At 36.5% G+C, this 12,104-nt stretch overlaps 1 protein-coding gene across 2 annotated transcripts; it reads left to right on the forward strand.

The window, feature by feature from the left end:
• Positions 1-99: 99 nt before the first annotated feature.
• LOC100246489 (beta-amylase 7) lies at positions 100-11,848 on the forward strand. 2 transcript variants are annotated; one of them, XM_002273807.4, is made up of 11 exons: positions 100-685; positions 1,099-1,808; positions 3,701-3,991; positions 4,527-4,604; positions 4,926-5,129; positions 6,076-6,270; positions 6,878-7,042; positions 8,387-8,647; positions 9,978-10,196; positions 10,370-10,589; positions 11,524-11,848. In XM_002273807.4, the coding sequence occupies exons 2-11, from the start codon at positions 1,371-1,373 to the stop codon at positions 11,550-11,552; spliced, it is 2,100 nt and encodes a 699-aa protein (XP_002273843.1). In that variant the 5' UTR covers positions 100-685; positions 1,099-1,370; the 3' UTR covers positions 11,553-11,848. The 2 variants fall into 2 exon arrangements, with proteins under 2 accessions (XP_002273843.1, XP_059598971.1); XM_059742988.1 differs by lacking the exon at positions 11,524-11,848 and having other exon boundaries at positions 127-685; positions 10,370-11,295.
• Positions 11,849-12,104: the final 256 nt, after the last annotated feature.

Genomic DNA, 12,104 nt, shown 5'->3' on the forward strand with positions numbered 1-12,104 from the left:
TGAAAAATAAAGAATGCATACTTTGCGGGGAGTTTTTGTCTGTTGGTGGAGTTTGAAATTGTTGATTACCAAACCAACTCTTATTTGGAGAAATAACTGTTGGGCGTCAATTGGGGTCACGTGATTGTGGCCAAGCGGACGCACCCCAATCTCGTGCCGTGCCCGCCATCAACGGGCCTCAGCACGTGTAACACGTGTCACTCGCACGTCCGTAGATCCAGTCTCATGCCGATCGTGCCAACCCATAAACTCAAGCACGCTCGCCTCTCACACGCGTGAAACCCTAACCTCACATGCTCACACAAACCCCAACCCTCATCGGCCGGAACCCAACTCCCGCCGGAGCTCCGGCACGCTGCTCGCCCGTCAATTCTCCTGAACCTTCTTCATCTTCTCGAATCTATGCAGGGCCTCCTCTCCGGTCACCGGAAAATATCCTTTTCCGGCCAGTTTCGGTGTTACCGTTAGACGTTTTAGGAGAAAACATAGATCCGTTCTCCGAAGCTTCCATGAAGATTTGATGTTAGAGATGTCTCCTTTTGAGCTCTGACTGAAGAAGAGAGTTGAAATTTGTAGAGAAAATGGCGAATCATTGGTTTTTGCAGGCTCATAATTGAAAAAGCCAAGGTTTCTTGTAAGAATTACGCGGCAAATTGACGTTGGGAGTGCAAGCTGACACAACAAGGTATTTAGATAGTTAAAATTTTACTATGGCTTCGTTTATTGGAGGAAAAATTTTCTGCCGAAAGCATTTTTCATGAAAACAGAAGAAAATTCAGGTGTAAAGATAGCTATTTCTTTCCAAGCTAGCTGTAGATACATGAGAATTTTCCCGAGCTTCAGTGTAAAATTATACATGGAGATGACTTTGGCATATTGTTTGGTTCCTGAGAGGAGAGGAAAAGAGGCCCGTTTTTTGTTGTTTTTAATTTCATAGAGTGAATTCTATTAGACTCAATTTAATGAAATTTCCTTTTTGTTTTTGTTTTTATTTTTGTATTTTTCAAACAAAAAGATACGCTAGAAGTTTTCATTCTTTTATTTTCCTACATTTTCTCGGAGCAAGCTTTAAATATGATTTTCTGGCTTTCCTTACAGGGAACGACTTTCCATCCTTGCAAACAGAGCCACCTTTACCTATTTTTTAGAGAGTGTGGTTAAGGAGAAGTGTGGTTCATTTGAAGTTCAAATTGCTGACAGATAACCCAAGTGCCGAGTTGGTGTAGAGAAGTCTCAAGTATGTTGTCATTTTCATCCATTATGTGCATAATTGTGCTTTAATGATGATATTTGCACTAGAAGAAAGATTGTATAGGTCATACATCTAGAGTAGGAGATTAGGATAGAGGAGGAAACAGAGAACAGGCCTTATGGCGACAGATATGCAGAAATTGATTGGGACAAGTGAAGATGAAGAAGAAGAAATGGAGATGGATGTGAAAGAAGAGGATGATGATGATGACGAAGATGAAGAGAAGCACATACCTGTGACAGGGATGGTATCTGTTGATGGAGCATTTGTATCAAGCAGTGGCAATAACCGTTTTCAACATCACCAGCAAATTCAAGAACAAGGAGGCAACCAAAGTGGAGGGCGAAGGTGTAGACCAGTAGAAGAAAAGGAGAGAACAAAGCTGAGAGAGCGGCACCGGAGAGCTATCACTGCAAGGATCTTGGCAGGCCTTCGAAGGCATGGAAACTATAACCTAAGGGTTAGAGCTGATATTAATGATGTGATTTCAGCTTTGGCGAGGGAAGCTGGCTGGGTTGTTCTTCCTGATGGAACCACCTTTCCTTCAAGAACTCAGGTACTTGTCTCCCAAGATAAATGTTTCTTTTTTAAGTTGATTATCACCTTTATTTACATCCCATATATTGGTGTGTGGGTTAATTCATATCATCTAATTGGTAATATACAAACAGTATTTCCTAACATGTGCAGATGGCTTCAGTTTTTGATAATGAGTTTGAGAATTGTCAATTAAAATAGAAGAGAGCCAATCTTGTGTGACTTTTGTTTGGTGATTGGTCCTCCATATTCCAGGATTTTGTGTTGGTGATTCTTGGGGTTGCAAATTGAAAAATATAAGTTTATATTTGCATCAATGGAGATTTAATACATCCATGCTGATTACCAATACAAGTAGACTTATATATAAACAAAATAAAAGGCATGATGGCTGGCTTCCCTCGTGTCAATTGCACTATTTAGAGAGAGCATGATAGAAGATTCTTCAAATATCTGAGATATTTGTATATCGGGACAATAGAGATTTTTTCATCTTGTACCACAAGGTGCTCCTTCCTGGTTTTATTGATAAAGTGGCCAGTCTGTAGGATTGTATTTTTGGTTTTGGGCTTTTTTTGGTTCTTGTTTGTATTTTCCTTTTTTTTCTCATGTTCATTTCTCTATTTTCTTTTGGGTATGTAAACTTGTATACCTCTGATTTTGATAAAAAAAACAATATATTAAAACAAGACACTCCAAAAAAGCACCCCAAAGTACACAGGATAAACTTCTGTACCTCTGTTCTGCCCCCATTTCATATCTTTTTTTGACATACCTTTTCCTATCAAAGAAAAGTGTGGATTTTTTGCATGTATCACCAAATTTTCATTATACACTAAAAGTAAACATGAAATAGAATGCATTGAGAGAAGGGGGAAAAAGATCTGTGAACACATGATTCATGAATCATAATACTCATTTTACTGAAATGCAGATACTAACTTGTCCTTGTTTTGCCAACAAGGCAGAAGACTACCACTCTACTTTCTGGTGGGAGAAAAGATGTGACATAAATTATTAGTTTAGAAGCACTTAACTAAAAAAAAAAAAAAAAAAAAATTAGTTTAGAAGCGAATCCCAAATAATCAGGATAATCAGGATAAGGTTTGCAATTTCTGGTTCAGCTTCTAATTGTGCTTCTAGTGCATTAATTTTTCCTTAGGCTGTTCTTATTCATGTTGACATAAACTTTTTATCTTGGATATTTGGTTGAAATACTGGTTCAAAACTGAAGTCAATTGGTTCAATGTAAGAGGTTTATGAGGTAGAGAGTTGGAATATGGCTATCTAATTTGTTCATGTCCAACCAAACTGTATTTTGTAGATCTACACATTATTTTATAGATCTACACATACCTGGGTGAATGTATGCATCTATTGATTTGTTGCTGGAGTGCCTTTGACCATTGCTTGCAAACAACCCTGCTTAGGTCTTAAGGCAGGTAGTTGATGGTCCAGACTGTCCAGTTAGTGCTGGTGGTGCCTTTACTATGTGGTTGGGAGGTATATGGGCAGTAAATTGGACCCAAATTGGGATCCAAAACTTAAGGTTTATGATTCACTATGTTTCTCAATTAAATAATATAAACCATAAGTTTTATGATTCACTATGCATAAGCCAAATGCTATTCCCATATGAAAACACTGTAATTTTCTGGAAGTCAAATTGATTGATTTCTCCATCAATATCAGCATTAAATATTAGTTCACTAAGTTTTAGGTTTTATTTTTATAATAACAAAACAATTCATTGAAGATCATTGACATGAACATCTTTAACAACTTTGCAAATAAAATAAAACCTTCTCTTCATTTTAGTTCAACAACCCCAAGGTCCTATTTGAATAAAAGTTAATATCGTACTCAAAGCCTAAATGGAGCCATTTTCTTTACTACCTGTAACCTTTTCAGGTCCCTAGGCCTGCTGGTGGCACCTCTACTGCAGTGGTGACTTCATCATCTTCACACTTGGTGCAGCAACAGACTCCACCTACTTCCCTTAGAGGAGTCTCTTCTGGTTATCGGAGCTCAGTGGAATACAATGCATCTCGCATGAAAGGTGTTTTTGTGCCTGCTTCATCTCCTTATGATGTATCCCCAAGCTCTAGGTCTCACTCTGCAGTTGTGATGGGAGATAGAGGAGGGCAAGCAGAGAATCATCCTCTTATTGGTGGCTCCATGGATGCTGTTGATGATAAGCAGGTAAAGCTGACTAGTTTGGTGATTATAATGATTTTGTTTTCCATCTCTTGGTTTTTTGCTAATTTCTGTTTTTTCTTGGGAACAATTAGTTTCATTTTCTTCTTGGAGTTGAAAGTCTAAGCTATCCCTATTGGCTCTTTAAGGAGAAAAGTTCTTTTATGATTGATCACGTTTTGTAATTTCTTTCATATGGATTGCATATCATGTATCAAATATGATTGGGGCCAGCTGATGATAGCACAAAAATGGACTTAGTCTCTATAGATTATACTTATTCATGGACATGGATTTCCGTCTCCACCATTAAGTTTCTTGGTTATGCTTCTTTCCACCATGAGCCTACAACAACTTTTGGGGTCATTTTGTGTTCGATCTCTACTTATAATGATAGCTTGGGCCACACTAGTATCTTAAAAGGAGTATGATTTCATTATTACGTAACTTTTTCAATAAGTGAAAAATATTTGTTTCTAACGTTTTGGTAGCTTCAGAGGTGGTTCCCTAATTTTATGTGTTTTGTTGGGTCTTTTTGTAGGTGGTTGACATGCCGCCGAAGTTACAAGAGCGTGATTTTGCGGGCACCCCTTACATTCCTGTTTATGTGATGCTACCTGTGAGTATTCTAATTTATTCCTACTCTGTCTCTATTTTACTTGCATTCTTTATCTATGTTTTAGAAAGGAGAAATGTCTTATTTGTGCACAGCCTACATTTTTTCAATGTGGACTAACTTAGCAGACATGCATCCTTCTTCCTTTTCTTGTTTTCCTACTTTGGCCATGGCCTATGAAAAAGGAGTTTATACTTTGGTTGATTAGTTGTTTTGTGTATAGAAAAAAAAACTACCTATGTTTTTTGGGCTAACCTAACCGCTAAATGTGACATCATTTTCCTTCTGTAAGTTTATTATCACGTCTCACTTCATTGGTGACAGCTGGGTGTCATCAGTATGAAGTGTGAGCTGGTTGATCCAGACGGTTTATTGAAGCAGCTAAGGATATTGAAATCAGTCAATGTTGATGGTGTTATGGTTGATTGCTGGTGGGGAATAGTAGAGGCACATGCTCCACAAGAGTATAACTGGAATGGTTACAAGAGGCTGTTTCAGATTGTGCGTGAGCTTAAACTTAAGCTACAAGTAAGTTCTACTTAAGTGTTCTATGTCCTTATGCTTGTGGTAATATTTAGTTTTCTTCTCTCTAGAGGTGTGTTTAATCCTAATAATTAATTAGTTAAGGCCCCATTGTCCCTCTATTCTTTGTCAAATTATTTGCTGGGTTATGATGCTCTGATGAAGTTGTGAGACCATGAATCTTACAGTGTGGAAACGAACTAACTTGCCACCCTTGCTGAGACCCACAATAGTATTATATCTCTCAGTTGTTTCTTGTTTCTAGTGCATGTACTTTTGTGCACCACTGACAGTTTTGTAAGCTGATTTGGACCTCAACATCACTTCGCTAAATCTGGATGTTGATTTGGAGAAGTCTTGAGCAAGTGACTTGCTGCAAAAGAAATTGAAAATTTAATTTGGGAATGATATATTTGTTTGCACTGGGAAAATAGATAATTGGATTTATTGAAACCTGAAATCTGTGCTGAGCAAGATAAAGAGTGAATGATTCTCCCTATCTATTTAAACAAAAAGAAGAAAAGAAAAAGATATAAGAGTGTGCTAGGGTGGCAAGGTATCTCGTACTTGAGAGGGGATAGCACAATTGTCTCAGGTTTCAAACTTACAACCGTGTAGAGAACCCAGGAAATGACAGTTACTACAAAAATGTTCATAGTTGGCAAGCTTAAACTAGGAATACACAATAAGACTTTACAGCCTAATTTTCATAAACAGTTTTAGTCATTGTTGAGTTATGGACTTACAACAAAAGGCTACATAACCTGGAAAATTTTGAGAAATGAAGGGTAGGGAGGCCTGATGCTTACCATTATTTGGTAAAGTTATCCACAGCTTGGTAATGAAAGATGCAAAGCAGGAATGTGTTTATTTTGTTGGAATGTTGTTGCTTTTGTTAATTTTCAAGGCTGATTCTGTTTTTGATGGTAGACAATCTCTGATCTTGGCCCAGGTTGTATTGTCATTTCATGAATGTGGTGGCAATGTTGGTGATGATGTTTGCATTCCACTGCCCCATTGGGTGGCAGAAATCGGTCGAAGCAATCCTGACATCTTTTTCACCGATAGAGAGGGAAGACGCAACCCTGAATGTCTTTCTTGGGGAATTGATAAAGAACGGAACTTAAGGGGCCGGACTGCCGTTGAGGTATAACATTTTGATATAATTATCAAGTGCATAAAGTCTACATCTGTGTATGATTGGGATTGGAATTCTGTGATGGTACATCTTATAACCTTGTCATATTTTATATCCTCTTCATCGTGTCTTAAATTAAAAAATAATAAATAATATACATCCAACTTCCACAAATATTTAGTTGGACAATATTTATTTTGGTTTGTTCTAATTTTCCTAAATTTAGATGGTTCAAAATATATGTTTCACCCTTTCCTATTCTGCACCCACACATGCAACATGTCACAGAATTACTTTGGGACTTAGTGATGAGCTTTATAGCTGCCAGTAATACTGAAATTTTATTGAACCATGTTTTGAACAGATATATACATTATTGTCTAGAACCAAACTGCTGTAACTCGTGATCTTGATTCTTTTCCTAAGGGTAATTCAAACAAAATTGGTTCTAATTGACTGGGTAATGTCAATCTATTCATTGTTATTATTTTTTCTTTCTCATTATGCCATGAAAAGAGTGATTATGTTTAAATAAGTGTTTCATTCTGTGATAAACTAGCCCACTCCAAGCAGTTGGAGCTTAGGTTGAGTTGATATTTTCTGTTAACTGATGTAGGTTTACTTTGACTTCATGAGAAGCTTCCGTGTCGAATTTGATGACTTCTTTGAGGATGGTATCATCTCAATGATTGAAGTTGGACTTGGTCCATGCGGGGAGCTACGGTACCCATCTTATCCTGTAAAGCATGGTTGGAGATATCCTGGCATTGGTGAATTCCAGGTAACTTGCTGGACATTGTTTTCTTTTATTCCAAATAATGTAATGCTCTGTTGTGCCTCATAATTGGTGGGGACATTTTGACTGTGAGAAGTGGCTTTTTTGGGGTTTGAGTATGCAGTAGTACCTTTTAGGTTTGAGTACGTAATCCCTGTTAAGTTTAAAGTAACACAAAAACCAATTAAGTAGGAGATAAAGCATTGCAGATGGGGTTATTTGATTAAAAGGGTCATTGAAAACCCAAAATTTGAAATTTAACCCTCCATCATTTTTTGGTCTCATTTTGATAAAAATGTCCTTGCTCTGTTCTTGTAAAAATAATCCTTTCTTTTGAAACCTACATACATGGCTACATGTAAATATTTGAAATGGTAAAGCTGTAAAGGGCATTTATGTAAAAAAAAAAAGGGTTACTTTTCAAGTAAAAACATGGGGAGGGTTAGATTCACAAATTTAGGGATTATTTTATCCCTTTTAACCAATTAATTCTTGCAGATATACATGTTATGGACTAGCGAGGCATTAAATATTTTGGTATGGTAAGTGTGAGCACATAATTGCTTGCAAAGTTGCAAATACGTAAGGAATCATATTTTCCAAAATTGTATGCCAGCGTTCCCTTTTCCTAATTCAATTTTTTCTGTTTTCCTTTATCTAACTTGATTCCAGGAAGAAGTTCCAGCTAAATATTGGGATTTGCTTCAAAAGAAAATGGATATGTACTCTGATGCCCAAAAATATTGGGATTCTACTGGGCTGTGGATGAAAGGGGGTGATTTTTTGAACTCCTATTGTGAAATTGATGCCCAAAAATTAAACCAGGGAACTTAGAGTCACTATGGAAATTATGGTGGGGTTGCTCTAGAACCTGTGTTAGTCCTTCAGGATCTTCTTTGCTTGTATCAGCACAATTGTCATTTTTGTCTGAAAGTGTTTCTCTTGTTACTTTTTTGAGAATCGTTACTAGTGCCTCTGTTGCTCGTGTAAGGGGGGTTTTTTGAACTCCTATTGTTGATATTGATGCCCAAAAATTACTTAACCAGGGAGCTTAGAGTCACTACGGAAATTATGGTGGGGTTGCTCAAGACCCTTTGTTGGTCCTTCATGATCTTCTTTGCTTGTATCCGCACAATTGTCACTTTTGTCTGAAAGTGTCTCTGTTGTTACATTTTTGAGAATCATTACTAGTGCCTCTGTTGCTTGTGTAACAATACTCTCTAAGTCTGGCTAATGAGATTTGTCAAATAAAACATAGTAGTTAAGTGTGTCGTATGTTCTTTCAATTTTCAATGTAAAAGAAAGCATTAATGACTTTCCAGTACTTGATTTCCTTTTTTTTTTTTGCAGTGTTATGATCAGTATTTGTTGAAGAATTTGAGGAAGGCAGCCGAAGCAAGGGGGCATGCTTTTTGGGCTAGAGGCCCAGATAATGTAGGTTCCTATAATTCCCAGCCCCATGAAACTGGATTTTTTTGTGATGGGGGTGATTATGATGGCTATTACGCTAGATTCTTCCTTAATTGGTACTCTCAAGTTTTAGTTGATCATGGCGATCGGGTACTTTCTCTAGCCAAGCTAGCTTTTGAAGGCACTTCAATTGCTGCAAAGGTGAGTCAGGTTTTTCAAAGATGAATCTTCTAATCTTGATATTAAGGTTGTGAACAAAGAATGTCTCTTCCTCTGTTTTACTAGTTACCAGAGTATGTGGATTATGTGAACATTTTCGACAGTGCATCTGCCTGTGCTATTGAGTATATGAAGCAGAAGGTGTTTTATCATTTCATGTGCAAATGGTGTTTGAATTCTAAAATTGATCCTGAAGCATATCTGCTTGTCTCGATCTATACTTGTTAAAAGAGAACATACGGTTGCAATGTTTGTCCATTTCCACTCCCTACATTGTCCTTCCTATCCTTTTTTCATAGTTTCATTCACCTAGACTATGGTTAGTTTTATTTATTGCTATAAAGTACTCTTTCAAATATGATAATATAGTATGACATGCTTTGCAGTGTCTTCATATTCAGTTTACACATGAGAATCTTTGTTGCTTAGACATGGAAAAACATGTGATGTTATTCAGACCAGAAAAGGTAGAATCAACTTTTTCTTTTCAAGTAACTTCTTTTACGTAGAAGAGGTCAGGCTAGTCCAAATTCATTAGCCAATTAAATTTATGCTCAGTATAATGATAGGGTACTCAAATCTAGGGTCTTAAAGTTGGAACAAATGTTTTTCTCCAATTAAGCTGGTATATTTATAATGTGTAATGCGTCTTATATGATGTAATATAATACTGAACATGCATTAGGCTAAGCTAAACTCAACTTTAGGCTTGAAATCTAGCATTAGCTGAGTTTAAAATGTGTGACTAAGCTGTTCAACCAAGCAGCCCTAGGCAGGTCCTCAATTCACATCCTTACACCCTTAGCTAAGCTAGAGAAAAAGGAGTTACCTCTCTGGGAAAGAAATTGGAAACCAATTTTCTTACATGCTTTATCTAACCTAATGCAAATAAAGTTGTACATCAAATGCAGAATCATTTGTTAAAGGCCAGTCTTATGGTACATTACAATATAAAATTTGTGGTGAAATTGTGCATTTCAGCTCTCTGGCGTAATTATCATCCTCAGGTTTCACCTGATCACAACTAAATATAAATCTTCTTTTATTTTTCAACAGAGAAAATGACAGTAGCAATTTACTAGGATTACAGAAGAATATGAACCTAATGTTTTCTTGTTTGCATGTATATGTGCCTTGCAATGCACATGCATCTTCACTATTTTCAAATTATAAAAAGAAAAAAAAAAATCTTTTTGCTGCAATAAATCAATTTAATCCTGATTTCTGGATAGCTATGGAAACATTGACCTTGCGCTATTTTTCTAGTGACAACTTGATTCAGCCTCTTTGCTATATTTTAATTGCTGAGCAGCTAGCAGGTGTTCACTGGTGGTACAAGACAACTAGTCATGCAGCGGAATTGATGGCAGGGTTTTACAATCCATGCAATCGTGATGGCTATGCTGCAGTAATGGCAATGTTGAAGAAGCACGGTGCTGCATTAAACTTCACATGCGCTGAATTACACATGTTAAACCGGCATGAGGACTTCCCAGAGGCAATGGCAGATCCTGAGGGGTTAGCCTGGCAAGTAAGCATTAAGCAAATAACAAAACTTTCGTTGAGAAATACATGTCCTAAACAGAATTTGTTTATTAGTCCCTTAGCAAATCTGGAGTCATTATGCAAAATAACTCTTTAGATCCAGATACATTTTCATTATTAGAAGACTTTTGTTAAGAAAAATACATCGGTCATTTGCAGGTATTGAATGCTGCATGGGATGTCTGCATACCAGTTGTCAGTGAGAATGCTCTTCTTACCCATGATAGAGAAAGCTATAACAAGATATTAGAGAATGCCAAGCCTCTAAACGATCCAGATGGGAGGCATTTTTCATCGTTCACCTACCTTAGACTCAGCCCACTTCTCATGGAAAGACACAATTTTCTTGAATTTGAACGATTCGTCAAGAGAATGCATGGTAAAACACTCAATACATTGTTCATTTTATTCCCATTTAAATTTTTTACTAATCATTACATGTCTATGGATTTTCTTAGATGTTGTTTGTGTGCCTGTTTAGTAAGAAGGGAACTAATTACTCAGTCAATTGATTTTCCTAATCCTAGGAGGCAAAATCCTTGCCTATGATTAGTAGACTGCCCTGTTTGTCTCCCTGACATTAGATATCATAAACTCTTAAATTTGCATATTGGCTCCATCGCAAGACCATTGAAAAGGGACACCATGTGGCCTTGTAGGAACACACCCTCCTTAACGACCTATAAGACTCAAGGTCTATATTCTCCAATCCTAAATAGAGAAGTCTGCATAAATTTTATGAAATCTTAAGGTTATGTTTGGTTCTTGGAAAGAAAAAAAAATAAAGAGGAAAATTATAAGAAAAGCTAGAAGTAAAGAAACCTTATAAAATTTTCTTTTGTGGTGGTCCATGGAAAAGTTGAAGGAAAAAAATTTAATTATTGAGAAATGCACTTTCCCTAAATTTTCCTTGCCTTTATATAAGGAAGATAATTTTTTTTTTCTTTATCTTTTTCCATACATCCAAGCATAAAAAAATAATTTTGCTTAACAATTTTTTTTCCTTATGCTTTTCAAGAGCCAAACATCCCCTAACAGTGGTTCTGGATCATACATCCAAACTAAAAGGACAAATAACAAACGACTAACATAAGACAAAATTGATTTGTTTCAGCAGCTATGTCAAAAAAACGATGAGAAAATTCTCACATTACGGTCTGTAGATTTATATAAATAGAACCGAAGCCAACCTTTTCTTATGAATAAGTTTAACTGGAACTGATTCACATTGTTCTAGCCATTTTTATGACATTTTGAAGATAGTGATTAGTTGGAAGGAAATTATGATTGATTTTATTTCTATTCCATTGCAGGGGAAGCAGTTCTCGATCTCCAGTTATAGCGGGAAGGAAGAAGGATCCCCAGCTTGTGTATTATTTATGCTCCCCAGTAAAAGGCTGGTGGGTGCTTCCTTTTTTTTCCAGATATAGTTTAAACTTTAAAATCTCAGACACATGCCTGTAAATGAAATCACAAGGAAGGCAGTGAGTCCCCTGAGTCCCGGGCTTTTAGCCGGCCTGCCTGGTAAGTTAGGTTGATTGTTGTATGGTCGAATCTCTGACCGCGCTTTTGCACAATTCATAGAATGGTTCATCAATGAGAATATAAATGAAGGGAAAAGCTTTGAAGCTTGAAATATGATTTTGAGTTTTGATCATTCACTTGCTTTGAAGCATGAGATAATAATATGGTAGAATAACAGTGTCTTTGAATGAGGTTACATTTGTAAATCTTGATATTTACATTTCAGATATTTGATTAAATCTTCACAGGTAATTTCAAAAAGTTTAATTGGTTTTTCATGTTTGAGTTTTCAAACGATTTTGTTTTTGAAAACATATGGAGATATTTTAACTGTAATTTTGTTCATAAAAGCAATGGATATTGTTTTTAA

Source organism: Vitis vinifera, chromosome 15 (genome assembly GCF_030704535.1).
Source record: "Vitis vinifera cultivar Pinot Noir 40024 chromosome 15, ASM3070453v1".
Classification (NCBI taxonomy): domain Eukaryota; kingdom Viridiplantae; phylum Streptophyta; class Magnoliopsida; order Vitales; family Vitaceae; genus Vitis; species Vitis vinifera.

Bases quoted from the DNA above. Each gene is read 5' to 3' on its own strand.
- LOC100246489 (XM_059742988.1), top strand. From the start codon at position 1,371: ATGGCGACAGATATGCAGAAATTGATTGGGACAAGTGAAGATGAAGAA. The intron at 5,130-6,075 runs GTAAGTTCTACT...ATCTTGGCCCAG, and splicing joins AGCTTAAACTTAAGCTACAA to GTTGTATTGTCATTTCATGA. The intron at 6,271-6,877 runs GTATAACATTTT...TAACTGATGTAG, and splicing joins GGGGCCGGACTGCCGTTGAG to GTTTACTTTGACTTCATGAG.